The sequence below is a fragment of the Schistocerca nitens genome, chromosome 2, assembly GCF_023898315.1.
Source record: "Schistocerca nitens isolate TAMUIC-IGC-003100 chromosome 2, iqSchNite1.1, whole genome shotgun sequence".
In the NCBI taxonomy this organism is placed as follows: domain Eukaryota; kingdom Metazoa; phylum Arthropoda; class Insecta; order Orthoptera; family Acrididae; genus Schistocerca; species Schistocerca nitens.
Genome location: NC_064615.1, coordinates 627547014 through 627571164, shown reverse-complemented (window position 1 = coordinate 627571164; position 24151 = coordinate 627547014). Strand labels below are relative to the sequence as shown.

The 24151-nt window shown below is 43.3% G+C and overlaps 1 protein-coding gene across 1 annotated transcript in view; it reads left to right on the top strand.

Annotated features, from left to right (window-relative positions):
- Positions 1 to 24151, top strand: part of LOC126236723 (esterase FE4-like) — a 426111-nt gene that overhangs the window by 239169 nt on the left and 162791 nt on the right. Inside the window, exons 3-4 of the mRNA XM_049946247.1 lie at positions 3429 to 3569; positions 21499 to 21655. Coding sequence (XP_049802204.1) covers positions 3429 to 3569; positions 21499 to 21655 — 298 coding nt within the window. The remainder of the gene's footprint in view (positions 1 to 3428; positions 3570 to 21498; positions 21656 to 24151) is intronic.

Genomic DNA, 24151 nt, shown 5'->3' with positions numbered 1-24151 from the left:
ATTTTCCTCCCTTTTCTTTTCTATCTACTTTGATTTGTATTCTTTCTTTTGATTACTTTGTATTTTTGTCCAAGTTGTCGCAATATTATTTCTGTTACTCATTTTGCGTGAATTTCGTTTTATTTATAAAAAAAACCTTCTTTCGCTTAAATCTTCGGCTGACGTATTATGTCCATGGTGCGAGAAGAATTTATGCTTTAACTGTGTGGATATTACCATCCAAAAAATGTACATCTTGTAGCGTAAAACAAATTTTTAAACCCATTGTACAGCCAATATTAATAGATTAAATCGTCTTTTCTTTAATCTATAGATCGATATTTTTAAACGCTTAAATATTACGATGCATAAATAAAAATAAAATAAAATCACATTGACAAAAAATGCAAATGAAAAAAATAAAATAATTAATGAAATGAAAATAGTATACACAGCCAGATCGATAAAGATGTGAAAGAAATACAGATGGCTCTCAAGGGGATACGAAGCAGCCACCTTCAGCATACCAGTCAAATAACTTAACTGCTAGCGTTTTTCTTCACTAAATCCTTTGTTGTAGCGAAATACAATGAATTTAAAGTTTTATGAATGTTGACGCATTGCTTAACCATCACCAACATATCCTTCAAATAATTTACATAAGCAAGCTTTAAATAATAGTAGTAATAATAATAATGTCGACTATAGCAGTGTTCACTTTATACCTACTAAACATTGTTATGAACAACATAAAATATTTTAAGTTCTTCTTGCAGAACATTGTCTTTAGGCTATATTAATATATTGTTTGAACTGCTGTTAGATGTAAATTAGAGGAATCATGCAATGTAATTGCAACAGCTTAAGATTTATACTAAAGTAAGAAATTCACTTATACGTCGAGAAGATGAACATGTGATCTTTATGTTAATCACATGCATTTTAAATTTTTTGTGGATGAAGTTTATTTGAACAATTTTGTTAATTAAACTGGCTACGGCGTCGTTCTGAAAATAATGCTGTTTTGAAGACTCTAGAGGATCTCAAGAAATACTGAAATTCTCTTTTGTCGTTACTCGCAAACAAGGGCCCACCAGAGCGACTGGCTGCAGGGTGCGACACCTGGCAAGCTTACCTATACCACGGTGTGGGTGGTTTCAGAAGTCGATCGCATGCATGGGGACCTCCCGTTGTTAGTCAATTTCCCATAAGGTTGCGAAGCCAGAACCCGACTTAACAGCTGCGTACCAATGGCCTAAACTACAGTTCTTGCGTTTTTTGTGCTTATAACAGTGAATTCCGTGAAATTAGAATTACAAAAATAGTTTAAAATTTATTATTAATGCAGTTGCTTAACATAATTGCTATGGTAGAAGTGGCTATAAATTGCCTGAATCGGTTGTATCTGCATGCAGATCTGGGTAAAACCACAAAGGAAAAGAATAAACAAATATTCGGAATGCGTATGGGTAACCACCAAAATTTCTTTTTGTTATAATCGGATGTCAATTAGAGAATGTGTCTGAAATAAGTCTACTTCCCTCACACAAAACCAAACCACCAGACCGCAGGGTATCATTATATGACGTAGTTACATCATGTTCAGCCTCACGTTGCTCATATTTCAGACTACGCCTTCCCAAATTATCATGAGATCAGTTAATAACACCAAGTCAAATTTCTTCACAAATATGCGTATGTCCCAAAGAATTTCGCACTGTTAGTAGCAAGTGCGTAACAGTGGATGGCTAATGTTCATATTTCAGTGGCGCAAGAAGGAGACGAAAGTCTATCATTATTTTTTAAAAAACTAACGATTATCACATAGGGTCAGCAGCGCACTGATTGTTCGATTCTTTGCTGATGATTCTGTTGTACACGGGAACGTACTGGCGTCGGATGACTATAAAGCAATACATAGTAGCTTCAGTACATTCTAAGAACGATGTACCACGTACGAATTATCCGAATGGGACGGATATTCGTAAATGTGATGTACATGTACAGACTAACAAAGTGACTACAATTTTAGAAAAATTGGATGATTTATTCAAGAAAGAGCTTCACAAATTGAGCAAGTCAATAACGCGTTGGTCCTCCTCTCAGGCCCTTGTGCAATCAGGTATTCAGCTTGGCACTGATTGCCAGAATTGTTAGACCTCTGAACGTCCTCCTGAGGGATATCGTGCCAAATTCTGTCCTATCGGCGCATCAGATCTCAAGCCACCGAACTGGTTTGGTGTTGGGGAGAGATCCAGCGAGCCTACTGCCAAGTCAGGGTTTAGCGAGATCGAAAACAAGCAGCAGAAACTCTCGCCGCTTGCGGGCGGGCATATCTTGCTGAAATGTAACTCCTGGATTGTTTTCATGAAGAACCACAAAATGGAGTGTAGGATGTCGTCGATGTACCAAAGTATTGTAAGGATGCCGTGGATGACAACCAGACGGGTCCTGCTATGAAAAGAAATGGCACCCCAGACCATCACTCCTCACAGTCAGGTTGGTATCCCACCGGCGTCAGAGGCGTCGCTGGTCATTAGGGTGCGGGGTTGTTTGGAGGAGGAGACCAGACGGCGAGGTCATAGGCCTCATCGGCTTAAGGAAGGATGCGGAAGGAAATCGGCCGTGCCCTTTCAAAGGAACCATCCCGGCATTTGCCTGGAGCGATTTAGGAAAATCAGGATGGCCGGGCGCGGGATTGAACCGTCGTCATCCCGAATGCGAGTCCAGTGTGCTAACCACTGCGCCACCTCGCTCGGTCGGGGTCGTTAGGGCTCAGTTCGAAGCAGAACTCATCACTGAAGACAATTCTACTCCAGTCAATGAGATTCCATGCCGAAGATGTGTCTGGAGTCGTCCCGAACAATGCTGAGATGACAACCTAACTGTCGCCCGCAATACACCCCAACACCTAGGCACTGTGTACAAGAGCTGCAAGATGGATTGCAGTTGAGGTGGACTTGTTAAAAATCTTTTGTGAGAAAGTGTACACAATGAAACAAAAAGACCATGAAGTTTTATTTGCTGTCACCTGCATTTGTTACGTTCTCCGTTGTTGTCATTAGTTTCCTCAGAAACTGTTAAGAACAGGACTTATATTCATATGACTTTTCTTGTTCAGAATCACTAATATATCATCCCTCGAAGCATATACCTTTCCTCCTGACTCACCCTGAGTATGTAGAGACTTCAGAAAACAAGTTACATACGTCGTCGCACACTAAGATTCATCGCACAACAACAGTGGCATTTATCTGTGTCACTATGAAGTCTAGTGCAGCCTTTACAAAATTACTTGATCTGCCATAATAACCTTGTACCTTACTTTTTGAAGTCCTCTTGTAGTAATGAGCTACAGCATCACACATGACTCTGCAATTATAATTTACACTAAGCATTCTGATTAAAGCAGTTGAAGAGCGGCGTTAACTACGTTTTGTCCTGCGTAGGAGCCTCAGCCGCTGGAGCCGTGGTCCGGGGTTCGAGACGCGCTACAGGAGGGCGCTGTGGCTGTGAGCGTCCACCATGAAGACTTCTCAATCGCCGTTGGCAACGAGGATTGCCTCTACCTCAACGTTTACACACCACAGGTGAGACGACAATCGTACTTCGCTAGTTACTGTCGAAGCTGGCAGAAGTGAGGAATTCGTGGTGTGCCGCATCAGAGCATTCAAAAGAATGATAACTCAAAAAAAAGTTACTGTAGAAATAATACCACCATTGCCAAGAATTCCTGAATATTCTGCCGTTGTTGCTTTACCAGAAAATCTAAAAAATTTTAGATGTCAAAGTGCTCTCTGCACGAAAAAATTTAACCTAGATTTTTTCATGTGCATCTGCCGCTCCTCAAAGATACTGCCCATCATCGTCAAATAATTGCTTTCTTTCAGTTATTACAAAAAAAGGTTTATGTCGTTAATCCGGTGCAGAATCTTCCAACATATTGTCATCCTACGGCTAAAATTACTCAGACTCGTCGAATAATCGTCAGTTTGTCGGATCCCGAATACGTTGGTATCCTAGTAAAATTCTAAAAAAGTTGAAAAAATATTAAAACGTCAACGTAAAATAAATTCATTGCCATAGACTGCAGAGTCGCATTATTTTGAGGGTCTCTCCGTTCCGAAGACTACAGAGCATTTCTGCTGTTTTGTCTGTGCTGACGAAGTAAGCGTTTAAGGGAAGAGAGAACCAAGCTGTGGGCACGTCTCCAGCTACTGTCATGACTAGAAGACCAGATCCATTTTCAGCAATCATGTACCATCGCTGCTCGACGAGAGGCCCGTACCTTAAGACTCGAAAAGGTCAACAGACAAGAAAGGAAATAGAAATAATCCGCTGAATTATAATAGACGTATATCAGTGGCTTAGATTAGTTGCAGGATCTTGGAAAATATACTGTATTCCAACATTACTGAATAACTCGAAGAAAACTATTTATTGTCACATAGCTGTCGGGGATTCAGAAAATATCGTCCTTGTGAAACACAACTCGATCTCTATTCACGTGAAGTAAGGAGTGTTATCGACAGGAGATCCCAAGTTGATTATATATTTCCCGATTGCCAGAAGGCTTTTCACATCGTTCCTCAAAAGCACCTTCTAAACAAACTGCGAGCCTATCGTCTCAGTTGTGCAACTGGAATCGTGATCTCCTGTCAGAAATGTCACAATTCGTAGCAGCTGACAATGTGAAGTCATCAAGCGAAACAGAAATATCTGGGGTCTCCCAAGCAAGTGGCTTAGGTCCTCTGCTGTTCTTAATTCTTTGTTTTTTCTTTGAGTGACCTCCGTCCCGGGAGGTTCGGGGTGGCGGCAGGAAGGGCATCCGGCCACCCGCTGCCACTAACATTGCCAAATCCGTAATCATCATCTTCATCATCATCGCCGACGCCACATAACGTGGGAAAAGGCTGAGAAGATGATGATGATGATGATGATGATGATCAGTCTCCTGACTGATTTGATGCGGCCCACCACGAATACCTCTCCTGTGTCTACCTGCTCCCCTCAGGGTAGCAATTGCACCCAACGTCCTCAATTATTTGCTGGATGTATTCTAATCTCTGTCTTCCATAAAGGTTTTTATCCTCTACAGCTCTCTCTAGTACCATGGAAGTTATCCCCTAGTGCCTTAACAGATGTCCTATAATTCTGTCCTTCTTCTTGTCAATGTATTGCATATATTCCTTTCCTCGCCGATTCTGCAGAGGATCTGCTTATTTCTTATCTTATCAGTCCACCTAATTTTCAACATTCTTCTGTAGCATCGCATCTCAAAGGCTTCGATTATCTTCTGTACCGGTTTTCTCACAGTCCATGTCTCACTACCATACAATTCTGGGCTCCAAACGTTCATTCTCACAAATTTCTTCCTCATATCAAGACCTGTGTCCCACTCTAGAAGACTTCTCTTGGACAGGAATTCCTTTTTCGACAGTATTAATCTGTTTTTGTAAGTTCTTGCTCCGTCCGTCATGGGTTATTTTGCTACATAGGTAGCATAAATCGTTAACTTCGTCTACTTCGTGATCCCCAATTGTAATGTTAAGTCACTTGCTGCTCTCCTTTCTGCTACTCCTCATTACTTTCATCTTTCTTATGTTTACTCTCAGTCCGCCGGCCGGGGTGGCCGTGCGGTTCTAGGCGCTACAGTCTGGAACCGCGGGACCGCTACGGTCGCAGGTTGGAATCCTGCCTCGGGCATGGATGTGTGTGATGTCCTTAGGTTAGTTAGGTTTAAGTAGTTCTAAGTTCTAGGGGACTGATGACCTCAGAAATTAAGTCCCATAGTGCTCAGAGCCATTTTTTTTACTCTCAGTCCATATCCTGTACTCATTAAACTGTTCAATCGATTCAACACATCTTGAAGTCCTTCTTCAATTTCATTCAGGATAGCAATGCCATCAGCTAATCTTATCATTGATATCCCTCCACCTTTAATTTCAGTTCCACTCCTGAACCTTTCTTTTATTTCCATCATTACTTCTTCGCTGTATACATTGAACATTAGGAGTGAAGGACTACATTCCTGTCTTACACCCTTCTTAATCCGAGCAGTTCGTTCTTGATCTTCCAGCCTTATTGTTCCATCTTGATTCTTGTAGGTATTGTATACCACTCGCATTTCCCTGCAGCTTACCCCCCACCCCCCAACCCCACCCATTTTTCTCAGAATTTCGAATATCTTGCACCATTTTACAATGTCAGATGCTTTTTCAAGGTCGAAAAATCCTATGAAACGTGTCTTGATTTTTCTTCAGCCTTGCTTCCATCAGCAACGTCAGAACTGCCTCTCTGATGCCTTTACCTTCTTAATATACATAAACGATTTAGAAGACAATCCGAACAGCCCCCATAGATCGTTTGTAGATGATGCTGTCGTTTGCCATCTGGTAAATGTATCAGAAGATGAAAACAAATTGGAAAGTCATTTACACAAGATATCTTCATGGTGCGAAAAGTGTCTATCGACTCTGTACAGTAAAAAGTGGGAGGTCTTTCAAAGGAATACTTAAACATCCGATAAATTTGTGTTACGTGCTAAGTCATACATATTTAAAGGTTGTCGATGCAGCTAAATACGAAGGGATTACAATTAGGAACAACTGAAATTCGAACCACCACACAGAAACTGATGTGGGGAATGCAAACCAGCTATGGCGTAGTATTGGCAGAGCACTTAGAAGATGCAATTAATCTACTAAAGAAACTGACTACAATATGCTTGTCCGTCCTCTTTTGGAGAATTGTTGCGTGGTGTGGGGTCATTACCGGATAGGACTGACATCGAGAAGGGCAGCTCGTGTTGTCTTATCACGAAATATGAGAGAGAGTGCCATGGATATAATACGCGAGTTGGCGTAGCAGTCATTGAAACAAGGGGCTTTTTCCTTGCGACGAGACCGGTTCACGAAATTTCAATCGCCAACTTTCCCCTCGATTGAGAAATAATTTTACTGTGTCCCACCTAAATAGGGAGGACAGACTACCGTAATTAAATAACAGTAACCAGAGCTCGTACGGAAAGATTTAGGTGTTCATTTTTTCCTCGTTCTATTCGAAAGTGAAACGATCAAGAAAGTATTGCCGTGAACGGTCTGCAAACACGTAAGTATGAATTGCAGACTAATCATGTAGACGTAGATATAGAAGTAATTTACTGAAATGACAAAAGGGGATGATTATCAGCACTTGGGTCCATCTATAAAAGGAGTAGCTGTATACATCAAGACATTACTGGGACCGTAATAAACAACCGTAGTGTAAATCATGGCGCGCCACGTAACATTGATGCAGGAGGTGAAAAAAAGAGGAAAAAAGCAGAGAGCAACTGGATTCGTGCAAGCTGGAGACAGCTTTGTTGTCAGGGAATAGCTTCTGTGGAAAGGAGAAGTGCATGTGGCTAATGCCTCCTCTCGCGTACACTGGCCGCCTGGTGCAAGTCCTTTTAGTCGACGCCACTTTGACGACTTACGTGTCGATGAGCGTGAATCGATGATGACGAGGACAGCACAATACCCAGTCCCGAAGTGAAGAAAATCTCCGACCCGGATCCGACTCGGGCCCGACCCGGGTCTTCGCATGGCTTTCTGCCGAACTTACCATTCAGTTATGGAAGTGGACAGTTTCCGTGGAAGTTTATAGGACCATTACTCAGTGTAGAAGACACTCTTGAGTTCTCCTTGTGCAACTCTAGCCTCAGATATTACTCTCACCTCTTTATATAAGCATCTTCCATGAAGAAAATGGTGGAGTTTTTCATCAAGATACGAGACCTTACAACAGAGCTACTAGTATTTGGCAATGGCAGATAATTCACGATCAAGACTTCAAAATATTTTCATGGTCTCTAGAACCCCTGATTTTAACCGAGTTGAACATCTTTGGGCCGCCTAATTTATCGTGTTCGTTGTGTGAGTTTATCGCCACACTATGGGAACTACTGCAGACAACTCGAGTCCGAAACCAGTGTGGACACATCACCTACTGACTGAGTCACTTCCAAACCAGTATGAAGAGAAACCGACTAAGATATGTTATTAGAATAAGAATGAAATACCATCTCTCAGCTAGCAATATATCTCGCGACAAAAAGCAGAGTGAGTAACAAGCCATTTCCGGCTTCTAAAGATAATTTTTCCGAAGAATAATTACTCATTTTGTTCTGTAATTGGTACAGTGACTAAGTCAATTTGTGTCCAACCTAGTAGTCAGTTGTACCTTGGAACGAGACATGAGCTGGTGTCCGGTAGAATTTCAGAGACGTTTAAGACCTCGTGGTCTACGGGCACATACCTTCGTCTGCATTCGGGAACTGATGGTCGATTTTCCAAATAATAAGAGATTCATAATGCAGGCTAATTGATGTGGTCAGGGTGTTAGAGACTTTCTGGTGGCGTCAAATATTTTCGCAGTCGCTCTAAGCGGGACGTAATAATGAAGGCATTTCTTCCAGGAATGATTTAAAGCCATGAGTGTAGTTAGAAAGCTACTGGACGTTGTTTATTAGTGTTGGAGGATTGACTATTTAACCTCGCCTCGCGGGTAGGACAGAGGCTGGCGATCCTCGTTAAAGCCGTTTTGTAAGTCTGTCAGTGTCAAGAACATTGATCCGTGTCTTGAGACAAACGTGTCGTCGTCAATCAGTAAAGTAATACAACACATAAATTGGATTGCGCTGCACATAATTAGCAACGCTTGGGTTCCTGCCGTGACGTGCGAGGCTGTGCATTACGGTACGTCATGGATGACCCAATACCTAACAACACACACTCCACGGAAGCGCAAGGTACAAAGAACCGTCGCAATATAAGAGATTTTGATAAGTCATTACCCGTGACACGAATAAAAACACATTTGCACTCTTCAGTTTTATTTAATACACTGATCAGCCAGAACATTATGATCACCGTCCTACTATCAATATAAACCCGTCCAGGCGATAGCAGCGTCACCTGGCAAAGAATGACTTGTCAGTCAGACACACGCATGCATTAGTAGTATCAGTGAGAGTGCTGTACGTGTGGAGGATGGGGGAGGCGCGCTATGTATCCGAGTTTGACCGAGGACGGATTGTGATGGCCCGGAGGCTCGGCACGAGCATTTCAGAAAGTGCACGACTTGTCGGATGTTTCGAGGAGTGTGAGTGTGAATGTGAGTGTCTTCATCAAGTGGCGGCACGAAGATGAAACCACGTCCAAACGTCGTGGGGTTGCGTGGACGTCGTAGGCTGGTCTGACTGGTAAAACAGGATAGGCGGCGATCTGTGGCGAAACTAACATCAAACTTGAATGCTCATGTCTGAACATACACTGCCCCGAACACTCCTAACGATGGGCCTCCGCATCGGCAACTATGACTGAAATGGGCATATGACTATCGGCACTGGACGCTGGAGCGGTAGCAGAGCGTTGCATGGTCTGATCAATCCCGATACCTTCTTCATCATGCCGATGGGAGGGCGCGAATCCGTCGTCTTCCGGGAGAACAGCTCCTTGACACTTGTACTATGGGACAAGCTGGCGATGGCTCCATTATGCTCTGTGGAACATTCACGTGCACATCCATGAGTCCTGTGCAATGTACATGAGGGCTAAGGAGTATCGTACAGGTTGCAGACCACATACACCCTTTCAAGACGATCGTATTTCCCGACGGCATTGGAGTTTTTCAACAATATAATGCGCCATGTCACAAGATCAGGAGTGTGATGGAGTGGTTTGGGGAACACAGAGGCGATTTCAAATTGATATGCTGCCCCCACCCCCCAACTCGCCAGATCTGAAGCCGACCGAACACATCTAGAATGTGATTGAACGTGGCGTCAGAGCACATCGCCTCCTCCCCGGAATTAACGGGAATTAGGTGGCTTGTGTCTGCGGATGTGGTGACAGCTCCCTCCAGCGGCATATCAAAGCCTCATTGCTCCCATGCACGATGCGTCGCCGCTGTTATCCGTGCCGAAGGTGGAAATACCGGGTATTATGTAGCTGATCATAATGTTCTGGCTGATCAGTGTAAGTAGAAATTAGGAATGAAGATGAGCTACTATGAAAAGCACAATGCACACATTATTGTAGGCAAGTTAGAGACGAATCCAACACCACCGCAGTATTGCACGTTTATGTAAATAGCAGAAAGGTAGGAAATTAAAGAACTGCACAGTGTATAATTTGAAAGAATCTGAGTTTGTTGAGAGTTTCAAAAGGAGGATTACGACACGATTGGCTGAATTAGGGACAAAGAATACAACAGGGACAAATGGGTATATTTGAGAGATAAAATAGTGAAGGCAGCGAAGGATCAAATAGGTAAAAACACAAGGCCGAGTAGAAATCGTTGGAAAAGAAATGAAGAACAGAAAATAATACATGAAAGGAGAAAATATAAAAATGCTGCAAATGAAGCAGCCAGAAAGAAACACAAATATTTAAAAATCAGAAGACATCAAATTAAACGCCTTTCAGCCGTCAATTTTCAACCTTACTTTATCGGGCAACCAGTTTCAGCGTTTCACTACGCCATCTGCAGGCCCCTGACCGACGTGTAGGAATAATCTACCTGGCTTGTGATCAAAACAGGGGGCAGCAATACTGGTATTAGTAGATATTTGTCGCAGTGGCCACTTCAACCATCTGAGTCCGCAGGTGATAACTGAAGGGGTCACTGCAACAAATATCTACTAATACCAGTATTGGTGGCCCCTGTTTTAATCACAAGCCAGGTAGATTATTCCAAACGTCGGTCAGAGACTTGAAGATGGCGTAGTAAAACACTGAAACTGATTGTCCAATAAAATAAGTCTGAAAATTGGCAGCCGAAAGGCCTTTAATTTGACATCTTCTACCGAACAGCCGAGTCCCACAACCATCGCAAAAAAGACGGACATACAGAAATTTAAAAATCAGGCTGGTGCAAAATGCAAAATGACAAACCAGGAATGGGCTAGATTACAAATGAAAGGTTGTAAAAACACGTATCTGTAATTACACCAATTTCAGTAGAGAAATTTCTGTTTAGTAGCTTGCGGTCTCAGAGAAATCTGCGCAGCAACTTTTAGTGTTACTTTATTCTCTTTGGTTGTTAGCGGACAAGGAGAGTTGGCTGCTGTTCGTAGCAGTAGGAAGGTGCGCTGGCTACCGTCGACAAGCTTCTAGCTAATGCTCAAAGTTGCGGTGACGTCGAGGCGCCGGTGACGAGACCTGCGACTTCATTGATGCTACTGGAATCCTCTGGTGACGCGGACGTCGCTGCGGCTTCTGATACGCAACATTTGACAAGCCCGTCCTCACTCCAGAGTGCGTGGCAGACAGTGGTGGATTCACGCGTCACTGGGCGGAAGGCAGAACAGGGAGCAGCCCGTGCGGCTGGCTTCCTACGTCTTAGCAACAGGTACGAGGAGCTACCCAGTGTTGATGATATCTCTGAGCCAGCGCGGGATGTCTCTCCTGTTGAGCCAGCAGTCGATTTCCCTGCCCAGTCCGATAAGTACAGAGGGTTGGTATGCTTGTCATCAGGATCTCCAATATCAGCGGGTGATGGAGCCCTCAGGGAGATAGGGGGCGAGGTGGGAAAGAATTCCAGTGGGCTGTGTGCAGTGAGCAGTGTGTTTGCCTAGAGGTCTCATCCACGACGTGAAGGAGGCACTGCCGGTGGCTATCGAGCTCACTGGGTGCAACCAGCTACAGGTAGAGGCACATGTCAGCACGAATGACGCCTGCCGCTTGGGTTCAGAGACCATCCTCGGCTCCTCGGCTGGCTGTTTTGGTGAAGGCAACTAGCAACGCACGCGGAGTGAAGCTAAGCTATTTGTAGCATCGTACCAAGGGTTGATCGCGTCCCTCTAGTTTGGAGCAGAATGGAAGGTTAAATCAGAGGCTCAGAAGACTGCGACGGTATCGGATGCGAGTTTCTCGACCTCTGCTATCTGGTGCAGAGTTGTAGGGTTAACCTTAATAGGTCAGGCGTGCACTACACGCAGGAAGCAGCTACTGGGGTAGCGGAGTACGTGTGGCGTGCACATGGGCCTTTTCTAGGTTAGTGAACCCCTCCCTTGGGATCAAAGACGATTTGCCTGTTAAATCGCCACATTGACCTCAGAGAATCTTGGTCCTCGCAGATCAGAGATAGAAAATATTATTTTAGTAAACCGCAGGAACATCCAAGGGAAGATCCCAGAGTTAGTATCGCTTACTGAAAGTTACAATGCACAGATAGCATTGGGAACAGAATGCTGGTTGAAACCAGACGTCAATGATAACGAAATCTTAAGTTCAGATTGGAATGTTTATCGTAAGGATAGGTTAGTTGCCAATGGTGGCGGCGTGTTTATTACAGTAACAAATTAGATAAAATCTAGCGAGGTTATCACGGATTCCGAATGTGAATTAATCTGGGTGAAATTGAGTATCAAATAACATTAAAAAATGGTGCTCGATGCTTTTTTAGATCGCCTGGCTCAAGATCTGTAGTTGTAGAGCGCTTCATACAGAACTTGCAGCACATCAATAATAATTTTCTTGATCATACCGTTGTAATAGGGGGTGACTCCAACTTACCAGGTATAGATTGGGATTGTTATGCCATCAAAACTGGTGCCAGAGACAGGGATTCGTGTGGCATTGTTCTGGATGTCTTGTCTGAAAATTACGAGTACCTTGAGCAGATAGTTAGAGAACCAAATCGTGAGGGTAACGTCTTAGACCTCCTGGCAACAAACAGACCTGAACTTGTCGAAACAGTTAACACAGAGGAAGGTATCAGTGATCATAAGGCTGTGACAGAATCTATGACGACGGGTCCTACGAGGAATGTTAAGAAAGGTAGGAAGATATATTTGCTCAGCAAGGGTGACAGGATACAAATTTCAGAATATCTCAGCAGTCAGCATCAAATATTCGGTTATGAGGACGAAGATGTGGAGAACAAATGGAAAAAATTCAAAGGCATCGTTCAATATGCCCTCGACAAGTATGTTCCGAGTAAGGTTTTAAGGGATGGAAAGATTCACCATAGTTTAACAGCCGTGTTAGAAAAACGCTGCGTAAACAAAGAGCACTTCATCTCAGATTCAAGAGAAGTAAAAACCTAGCTGACAAACAAATGATGGACGAAGCGAAAATGAGCGTAAGGAGAGCAATGAGAGAAGCGTTCATAATTTTGAAAGTAAGACGTTATCAACCGACCTGAGTAAAAATTTTTTAGTCATATGTAAAATCAGTAAGTGGATCAAAATCATATAATTATTCATTCTCTCAGCGACCACACCGGTACCGAAAGGGAAGGTAACAAAGAGAAGGCCGAAACACTGAATTCCGTCTCCCGATGTTGTTTCAAAGCGGAAAATCGTAGCACTGTCCCTCCTTTCAACCGTCGTACGAACGTCGAAATGGCGGATACTGGGATAAACGATCGCAGAATTGAAAAGCAGCTCCAATCGCTTAGTACTAGAAAGGTGTCAGGACCAGATGAGATACCTAAAAGATTCTATAAAGAGTATGCGAAAGAACTTGCTCCCCTTCTAGCAGTAATTTATCGTAGATCGCTTGAGCAACGAAAGGTACCTAACGACTGGAAAAAGCGCTGGTAGTTCCCGTTTTTAAGAAAGGCCGTGAGACAGAGCCACACAATTATAGACCTACATCGTTGACGTCAATCTGTTGTAGAATTATGGTACATGTTTTATGCTCATGAACTACGACGTTTTGGGAAAATGAACATCTCTTGCATAAAAATCAATATGGATACCGCAAACAGAGGTCCTGCGAAACTCAGCTCGCTCTGTTCCTCCATGAGATCCACAGCGCACTGGTCAATAGTGCTCAGATTGATGCCGTGTTCCTTGATTTCGGTAAGGCATTTGACACCGTCCCGCATTGCCGTTTAATGAAAAAAAAATGCGAGCTTATGGAGTATTGGAGCAGACATACGATTGGATTCAAGACTTTCTTGCAGGTAGAACTCAACACGTCGCTCTTAACGGAACAAAATTGACAGATATAAAGGTAATATACAGAGTACCACAGGGAAGTGTGATAGGACCGTTGCTGTTTACAATATATATAAATGATCTGGTAGAAAGCGTAGGATGCTCTTTAAGGCTATTCGCAGATGATGCAGTTGTCTACACCAATGTAGCAACGCCAGAAGATAGTAAGAATTTGCAGAACGACCTGCAGAGAACTGATGAATGGTGCAGGCTCCGGCTGTTGACCCTGAACGTAAATAAATGTTACACATTACTCATTCATAGGAAGAGAAATCCGCTACTGCACAGCTACACTATTGATGACAAACAGCTGGAGACAGCGTCTGCCGTAAAATATCTAGACGTAAATATCCAGAGCGACCCTAAGTGGAATGACCACATAAAACAGATAGTGGGAAAAGCAGACACCAGACTCAGATTCATCGGAAGAATCTAAAGGAAATGTACTCATCCAAGAAAGAAGTGGCTTATAAGGCGCTTGTTTGCCCGATTCTTGACTACTGTTTATGTATCTGGGATCCCTATTAGATAAGACTGATAGAGGAGATAGAGAGGATCCAACGAAGAGCGGCGCGTTTCTTCACGGGATCGTTTAGCTGGCGAGAGAGCGTTACAAGAGAGGCGTTGTCATTCACAGAGAGATTTACTACTGAAACTTCCGGACAGCACTTTCATGAGGAGTCGGACAACATATTACTTCCCCCAACATACATCTCGCGTATTGACCACGAGGAGAAAATTCGAGAAATTAGAGCCAGTACAGAGGCTTACCGACAATCATTCTTCCCACTCACTATTCGCGAGTGGAACAAGGTTGTAGGGATCAGATAGTGGTACCGAAAGTACCCTCCGCCGCACACCATTATGTGGCTTGCAGAGTCTGATGTAGATGTAGATGAGGGAAAGAAAGTGGCCGTCTATACGGTAAGTAAAGCAACTTGTGTAGAACAGATAATAAACAAGCAAAGAAGGTAAAGGAGGGCCATACAAGGGAAATAAACTTGAAGAAAATATTGTAGAGAGGGGAGAGGAAGTAGATGAAGATGACACGAGAGATATGATACTGCGAGAAGAATTTGACAGAGTACTGCTTCCAATCAAATTGCGGCAGACTTCCACAGTTACTGTGATGACGTAGCTTTTATGCTAGGAATAAAATCAATCTCTACGGTATTCGTCGAGACAAGGCTCCTGAAGTAGATGGCATTCACTCAGAATTATTTGTATCCTTGAGAGAGCATATCATGGCAAAACTATTCCAAGTGGCATATAAGATATATGAGACAGGTGAAATACCCTCTGACATCAAGAGAAATTTAATAACTCCTATTTCGTAGAAGGCACTTGCTGATAAGCGTCAATATTACGGAACTATTTAAAATGTCTTGGTGGAGTACTATCCCGGCTTTGCATGGCTCGTCTGAGCCTGGTGAGTGATTCGCAATAAATATCAGCTGTAACTGTTGACACACATTCTATGGAAGCAAAAGAAACAATTCCCTTTTCGTCCCAGAAAACCATGTCTATTATTTATCGACTCAAGGGAGGAGACAATTTTTTCGGTTCTGACGAACTTGAACGGCTCCATTGCACTGACAGTTGTTTAAATTGGATGTTGATTTATGGATATCGACATCTCGTCACCTGCAATAATGTGAGAAAACAAATCATTTCCATGTTGTCGATATCGTTCAGAGGACGCTCGTCCGCTTTACATTCCTTCCTATTTGTCCGTATGCATTTTCGGAACTCACCATGCACACGATTTTTAATACACAAAATTTACCGAGATTTTACTTTAAATAGTGGTGCGTCCAACATGAAAAAATTCGTCAACCGAAACACCAGTCGTCGAGTGCGGTGTGAATAGATATGGATTCGATCACCGGTCAGTTCCGGGATTTTTATCCCTCGCTTATCACTTCTTTCGCCGCTAACAGTGATTGTTAATGTCACAACTACGTCTTTCACCGTCATTAGGATTCCGGGTTAAAATGTAGGTCCCCTGTAACTGGATGAGCAATTCAGAGGTATGACAGGAACGATCCCTCGAAGAAAGAAACTTCGTGTGGATACGTGGCCTATTCGGCACTCGGAACGGCTTTCGAGACAGAATGCATTTAATGTACATTGTTATTTATTTTCTGTAATTTTCAATACATTATCAGGCTTACACACGTGCAACTGTCAGCAAACATCACACATTTTACGGAGTATCAATTGAACAATACGTATTTTTAACATATTCACCTCTAATACTATCGCGCACGTCACATTACACCTGTTGTAAAGTTCACAATTAACTCTCGAATGTCCCACCTTCACTTCCAGCGCTTTTCCGCGCTCTTGGCAGAATATGTATTGCTTGTCTGATTGCCTCAGCACGTTATCTAATGAGGGCACCAGCGTTCACGATGCCACCAAGCAGTTCATCTCGCGTAATCACATTTCTCTTGTACCACTCAGGCTTCATTCAGCCCCATAAATGCAAATCTAATGGCGTAAGGGCTGGCGATCTCGGTGATCAGTTAACTGTACTAAAACGAACAATCTAGCAATTAGGGTAAGCCACACACAGAACGTGCACGCCATTAGCGCAAAAACAAATGAATATTAAAAATTTGTTCTAACTCGGAAACCATTCTGAGTGGGGCATGAGCGTTCCTACCTTGTTGTTGTTGTTGTTGTCTTCAATCCTGAGACTGGTTTGATGCAGCTCTCCACGCTACTCTATCCTGTGCAAAATTCTTCATTTCCCAGTACTTACTGCAACCTACATCCTTCTGAATCTGCTTAGTGTATTCATCTCTTGGTCTCCCTCTACGATTTTTACTCTCCACGTTGCCCTCCAATGCTAAATTTGTGATCCCTTGATGCCTCAGAACATGTCCTACCAACCGGTCCCTTCTTCTTGTCAAGTTGTGCCACAAACTCCTCTTCTCCCCAATTCTATTCAGTACCCCCTCATTAGTTATGTGATCTACCCATCTAATCTTCAGCATTCTTCTGTAGCACCACATTTCGAAAGCTTCTATTCTCTTCTTGTCCAAACTATTTATCGTCCATGTTTCACTTCCATACATGGCTACACTCCATACAAATACTTTCAGAAACCACTTCCTGACACTTAAATCTATACTCGATATTAACAAATTTCTCTCTTCAGAAACGCTTTCCAGTGCCAGTCTACATGTTATATATTCTCTACTTCGACCATCATCGGTTATTTTGCTCCCCAAATAGCAAAACTCCTTTACTACTTTAAGTGTCTCATTTCCTAATCAAATTCCCTCAGCATCACCCGACTTAATTCGACTACATTCCATTATCCTCGTTTTGCTTTTGTTGATGTTCATCTTATATCCTCCTTTCAAGACACTGTCCATTCCGTTCAACTGCTCTTCCAAGTCCTTTGCTGTCTCTGACAGAATTACAATGTCATGGACTTCAATACCTACTCCGAATTTTTATTTTGTTTCCTTTACTGCTTGCTCAATATACAGATTGAATAACATCGGGGAGAGGCTACAACCCTGTCTCACTCCCTTCTCAACCACTGCTTCCCTTTCATGCCCCTCGACTCTCATAACTGCCATCTGGTTTCTGTAAAAACTGTAAATAGCCTTTCGCTCCCTGTATTTTACCCCTGCCACCTATAGAATTTGAAAGAGAGTATTTCAGTCAACATTGTCAAAAGCTTTCTCTAAGTCTACAAATGCTAGAAATGTAGGTTTGCCTTTCCTTAATCTATTTTCTAAGATAAGTCGTAGGGTCAGTATTGCCTCACGTGTTCCAGCATTTCTACGGAATCCAAACTGATCTTCGCCGAGGTCGGCTTCTACCAGTTTTTCCATTCGTCTGTAAAGAATTCGCGTTAGTATTTTGCAGCTGTGACTTATTAAAGTGATAGTTGGATAATTTTCACATCTTTCAACACCTGCTTTCCTTGATATTGGAATAATTATATTTTTCTTGAAGTCTGAGGGTATTTCGCCTGTCTCATACATCTTGCCCACCAGATGGTAGAGTTTTGTCAGGACTGGCTCTCCCAAGGTTGTCAGTAGTTCCAATGGAATGTTGTCTACTCCCGGGGCCTTGTTTCGACTCAGGTCTTTCAGTGCTCTGTCAAACTCTTCACGCAGTATCGTATCTCCCATTTCATCTTCATCTACATCCTCTTCCATCTCCATAATATTGTCCTCAAGTACATCCCCCTTGTATAGACCTTCTATATACTCCTTCTTTGCTTAGAACTGGGTTTTCATCTGAGCTCTTGATATTCATACAAGTGGCTCTCTTTTCTCCAAAGGTCTCTTTAATTTTCCTGTAGGCAGTATCTATCTTACCCCTAGTGAGGTAAGCCTCTGCATCCTTACATTTGTCCTCTAGCCATCCCTGCTTAGCAATTTTGCACTTCCTGTCGATCTCATTTTTGAGACGTTTGTATTCCCTTTTGCCTGCTTCATTTACTGCGTTTTTATGTTTTCTCCTTTCATCAATTAAATTCAACATTTCTTCTGTTACCCAAGGATTTCTACTAGCCCTCGTCTTTTTACCTACCTAATCCTCTGCTACCTTCACTACTTCATCTCTCAGAGCTATCCATTCTTCCTCTACTGTATTTCTTTCCCCCATTCCTGACAATTGTTCCCTTATGCTCTCCCTGAAACTCTCTACAACCTCTGGTTCTTTCAGTTTATCCAGGTACCATCTCCTTAAATTCCCACCTTTTTGCAGTTTCTTCAGTTTTAATCTACAGTTCATAACTAACAGATTGTGGTCAGAGTCCACATCTGCCCCTGGAAATGTCTTACAATTTAAAACCTGGTTCCTAAATCTCTGTCTTACCATTATATAATCCTTCTGATACCTTCTGGTATCTCCAGGATTCTTCCATGTATACAACCTTCTCTCATGATTCTTGAACCAAGTTCCTACCTTATCCCTGAATATTGACCACTCCTCCTGCAACGTCCTGTATTTATAGTGTGTGGAAAAGTACTGTAAAATTTGTTTATGGGCCTCTCATACTCGTATGAAATAATTTGTCGCGCCATTATAAATGATTTTTGTTATGACCAGACGAAAACTTCCATAACTGTGGGTCTTTGATAACTCTGGGAGATGACTCACTGGAAATACAAGATACGAAATGGTTCAAATGGTTCAAATGGTTCTGAGCACTATGGGACTTAACTTCTGAGGTCATCAGTCCCCTAGAACTTAGAACTACTTAAACCTAATTAACCTAAGGACATCACACACATCCATGCCCGAGGCAGGATTCGAACCTGCGACCGTAGCGGTCGCGCGGTTCCAGACTGAAGTGCCTAGAACCGCTCGGTTACTCCGGCCGGCCAAGACACGAAATATTAGTTCACTTTATTACATGAATGCATAATAAAATTCCTTAAATCTATATGTGGTGCCTGTTCTTCTTCGCCTTAATTATAAGTGGTGTCTGTTCTTATGGACATTTCCGAAAGAACAGACACTATTTTGATCCTGCAGCCACTATGAATGAAAACACGAAGGAATGAAAGACATTAGCTGCCAGTGGACATTGATTTATGTCAATGGGCAAGTTGAAACTTTGTGCTCGATCGGCTTTCGAACCCAGGTCTTCTGCTTACGAGGAAGATGCGCTGACCGCTACACCACACAACACAGTGGTCAACACAGTCGTTGGGACTACCCCAGCATGCCTCTTGTCAAATCCATATTGTCAACCTACACCACAAGACGCAGTGCAACTGCTCATTATCAAATTTTCAAGTTGTCCCACTGATATAAATTAATGTCCACTGGCAGCTAATGTTTTTAATTCCTTTGTGTGTTGATTTATAGTGCTTTAGGATCAAAATGGTGTCTGTTCTTTCTGACATGTGCAAACGAACAGATACCACATAAAATTAAGGTGAAGATGACCAATGATCCCTTCAGTGCAGATGCACACCAAGGTCAAACTGTAAAGCATATAGGCGAGATGCCACAAGTAATGATGCAAATAAGCAGGGGCGCTACATCAGTAGTGTGCGGTATAAGTCGACAATTTGGGTCTGACGGTAGGTCTGCTGGTACAGTCCCAGCGGTTCTGGGGACCACCCTGTCTGGATGGCGTAGCGGTCAGTGCATCTGCCTACTAAGCAGGAAACTCAGGTTCGAATCCCAGTCTGGTAGAAATTTTCAACTTGCTCTATTGATATAAATCTGTGCCCAATGGCAGCTAATGTTTTTAATTCCTTTATTTCTACATTTACTTAACTTGATACAGTCGTTTGCGACAGGAGTGCTTGCTAATTTACAACTGACATTGACTATTAAAGTATCCCTTGATGCATACAATCACAAACTCTTCTCCTGAAGAACAATGTTCAGTATTTACAAAAGTATATCTACATCTGTTACTTGAATAACTCTAGTCTTACTGGATGATACTGAAAGCTTCAGCTGAGGTCACAAAATGTGGTAGAGTGCTTCCACGCTAAATTGACCTCCGTGCGAGGGCTCGGCAGTGCTGAAGAGAGGGCGTGTCTTCTTTAGCCCCTCCCATTCGTCGTTGCGGATTGCAGAGAGTTATCGCTAATGTCTTTGGTATCGATGTGCGTTGGCGACGCACCGCAATCTTTGGGCGACACCACAATTTTATTCAGTTTTCCACTCTCACTCAGTGGAAAAGTGTCTCGGCATCCCAAACAGTTAGTTGATTGGTTGGTTGATTTGAGGGACGGCACCAAACAGCGACGTCATCGGGTCCGCAGCTCGTGATCGTGCGGTAGCGTTCTCGCTTCCCACGCCCGGGTTCCCGGGTTCGATTCCCGGCGGGGTCAGGGATTTTCTCTGCCTCGTGATGACTGGGTGTTGTGTGTTGTCCTTAGGTTAGTTAGGTTTAAGTAGTTCTAAGTTCTAGGGGACTGATGACCATAGATGTGAAGTCCCATAGTGCTCAGAGCCATTGGACGTCATCGGTCCCATCAGATTAGGGAAAGATGGGGAAGGAAGTCGGCCGTGCCCTTTCAAACCAACCATCCCGGCATCTGCCTGAAGCGATTTAGGAAAATCACGGAAAGCCTAAATCAGGATGATAGGACGCGGCTTTGAATAGTCGTCCTCCCGAATTCGAATTCATTGTGCTAACCACTGCGCCACCTCGCTCGCTACAGTTAGCTGAATCTTTCCCAGCTGCCATCCAGCACATTTATCGTAGTGCTAAAGGTCAGCGATCAACTAAGCGGCAGCAAAGCACTTCCTACTGCGCCAATGGACGTCGCATGAAGATTCGATGTGGGTGCTCGTTACGACTCTGCGATGAGTGCCTGAACTGCATAGCTTTCACAGCCAATGGCGCTGTCATATCCTCGGAAGCAATGACGTAAAGGATAACTTTTATTTGGAAGTCTTGCAAGGCCTCCTGCATTTCGCTGCATTCATCTGGTGTCGTAACATTATGACACGATTGGAACGTGTACTGCCACAGTTTTGAGGGCGTATCGTGGCGCGCTGGTTGATTTTGTGTGCGTTGTCGGCAGCGGGTGCCGGGGGACGGCGGGCGGCTGGCGGTGATGGTGTGGCTGCACGGCGGCGGCTTCGTCTGGGGCAGCGGCAGCGCAGACTGCTACGGGCCCGACGTGCTCATGCACGCAGCCGTCGTCCTCGTCACGCTCAACTACCGCCTCGGCGTGCTCGGTGAGTCACACGTGAAAGACGAAACAATTTTCCTCTCCTAACAAGTGTTCCTCTAGTTCCCGAGCAGTAAGCGGGTCTTGTATAAGTGGTACTCTGCAATTTGCAAATTTTGAAAATATGTGATTTTATTCTATGCAGGTTGGTCAGAAATAATCCGAAAACTTTGTACTGGTGTTACAGCGTAGGTTGCGCCGAGAAATAATTATTAAGAAAAAAATTCGGCTTATTGCGCCGCTTCCGAGTTAATTAGCGCTGACGTTAGCCCATGAAGTTGTCGCACAAGCAAATCCAAGCGGCTTTCCCAAAACTGAACAAGAAAGCGATACCAAAACTGGACATAGGACGGTAGTAAGGATTCACAATAGTCAGCACAATTTCAGAAAATATCGTTCTTGTGAAACATTTCTAGCTCTTTATCCCCATGAAATAATAAGTGCTATTGACAGGGGATGTCAAATTGATTCCATATTTTTAGATTTCCACAAGGCTTTCGATACCGTTCCTCATAAGCGTCTTCTAACAAAACTGCGTGCCTACGGAGTATCACCGCAGTTGTGCGACTGGATTCGTGATCTCCTGTCGGAAAGGTCACAGTTCGTACTAATAGACGGAAAGTCATCGAGTAAAACAGAAGTAATATCCGGCGTTCCCCAAGTAAGTGTTATAGGCCCTCTATTGTTCCTGATCTGTATTAACGACATAGGAGACAATCTGAGTAGCCGTCTTAGATTGTTTGCAGATGATGCTGTCATTTATCGCCTTTAAAATCATCAGATGATCAAAACGACTTGCAAAATCATATAGATAATATATCTGTATGGTGTGAAAAGTGGCAATTGACCCTGAATAAAGAAAAGTGTGAAGTTATTCACATGAGTACTAAAAGAAATCAACTAAATTTCGATTACGCGATAAGCCACACAAATCTGAAGGCTGTAAATTCAACTAAATACTTAGGGATTACAACTACAAATAACGTAAATTGGAACGATCACATAGATAAAACTGTGGATAGAGCAAACCAAAGACTTCGATTCATTGGCAGAACAGTTAGAAGGTGCAACAGGTCTACTAAAGAGACTGCTTACACCACGCTTGTCCGCCCTATTCTGGAGTATTGATGTGTGGTGTGGGGTCCGCATCAGGTGGGACTGACGGACAACATCGAAAAAGTACAAAGAAGGGCAGCGTAGTAGGGGAGATAGTATCACAGACATGATACGTGAATTGGAGTGGCAATCATTAAAACAAAGGCGTGTTTCGTTGGAACGGGATCTTCTCATGAAATTTCATTCACCAGTCTTCTCCTCCGACCGGGAAAACATTCTGTTGGACCCAACTACATAGGGAGAAATGACCATCACGATAAAATAAGAGAAAGCAGGGCTCGCACAGAAAAATTTAGGTGCTCGTTTCTCCCGCGTCTCGTTCGAGAGTGGAACGGTAGAAAAAAAATGGCTCTGAGCGCTATGGGACTTAACTTCTGAAGTCATCAGTCCCCTAGAACTTAGAACTACTTAAACCTAACTAACCTAAGGACATCACAAACATCCATGCCCGAGGCAGGATTCGAACCTGCGACCGTAGCGGTCGCTCGGTTCCAGACTGTTGCGCCTAGAACAGCTCGGCGACAGCGGCCGGCGGAGGTAGAGAGACAGCTTGAAGGTGGTGCATCGAACCCTCTGCTAGGCACTTAGTTGTGAATTGAAGAGTAATCACGTAGATGTAGATGTAGAATCCGAGCAATGTCGTGCGCTGTCATCTACGCCATGAGAACAACTGACACTAACTGTGTCAGGCAGACCACTTGAATTTGCACGCGCAACGGCCTTATTGCCTAACTTCAGCGCTAATTTATTCGGAGACGGCGCAACCTACCGAATTTTTTTTTCTAAACAACTGTTTCTCACCGCACCCTACCCTGCAGAACCCTTAAAAGCTTTTCAGACTGTTTCTGAACACACATTGTAAACAGGATGTCTCTCCTAAGAGTCGCCTGGCGCATTTTCTCTAGCTTTTCGGCAGATATTTGCCATTTAGCTTTTGCTCTGTATAGATGGAGTCGTCTCAAACAAATATTGTTCTTCACAAGTTTCATTCGACGCCCAGTGCCAACGGAAATCCTCGATTTGTTTCCAGTTACAAACGAAATTATTCCAGAGGTGGAATTTCACATACCCATTCTATACAGCGAGCTAAGTTAGTCTAGCACGATATTCTGTTCAGCGATATGTATTAATAAGGACACTAAAACACTAAGATTAACCAGTACTCCTGTAGCGACTGAGTAGCGCTGCTGCATGGCCTCACACGAGACGGCATTAAGTCGTCCAACGAAGTGGTGGCGAGCAAAGGTTTTACTGTTTTTTACTGTCCCTATTAATATATATATATATATCTCTAAACCGAGTATCGCACTATACTAACTTGGGAACGATTTACCGAATGGGCTCGTAAACTACGACAATCGAGACGTTTTTGTTTGTAATGGGAAAT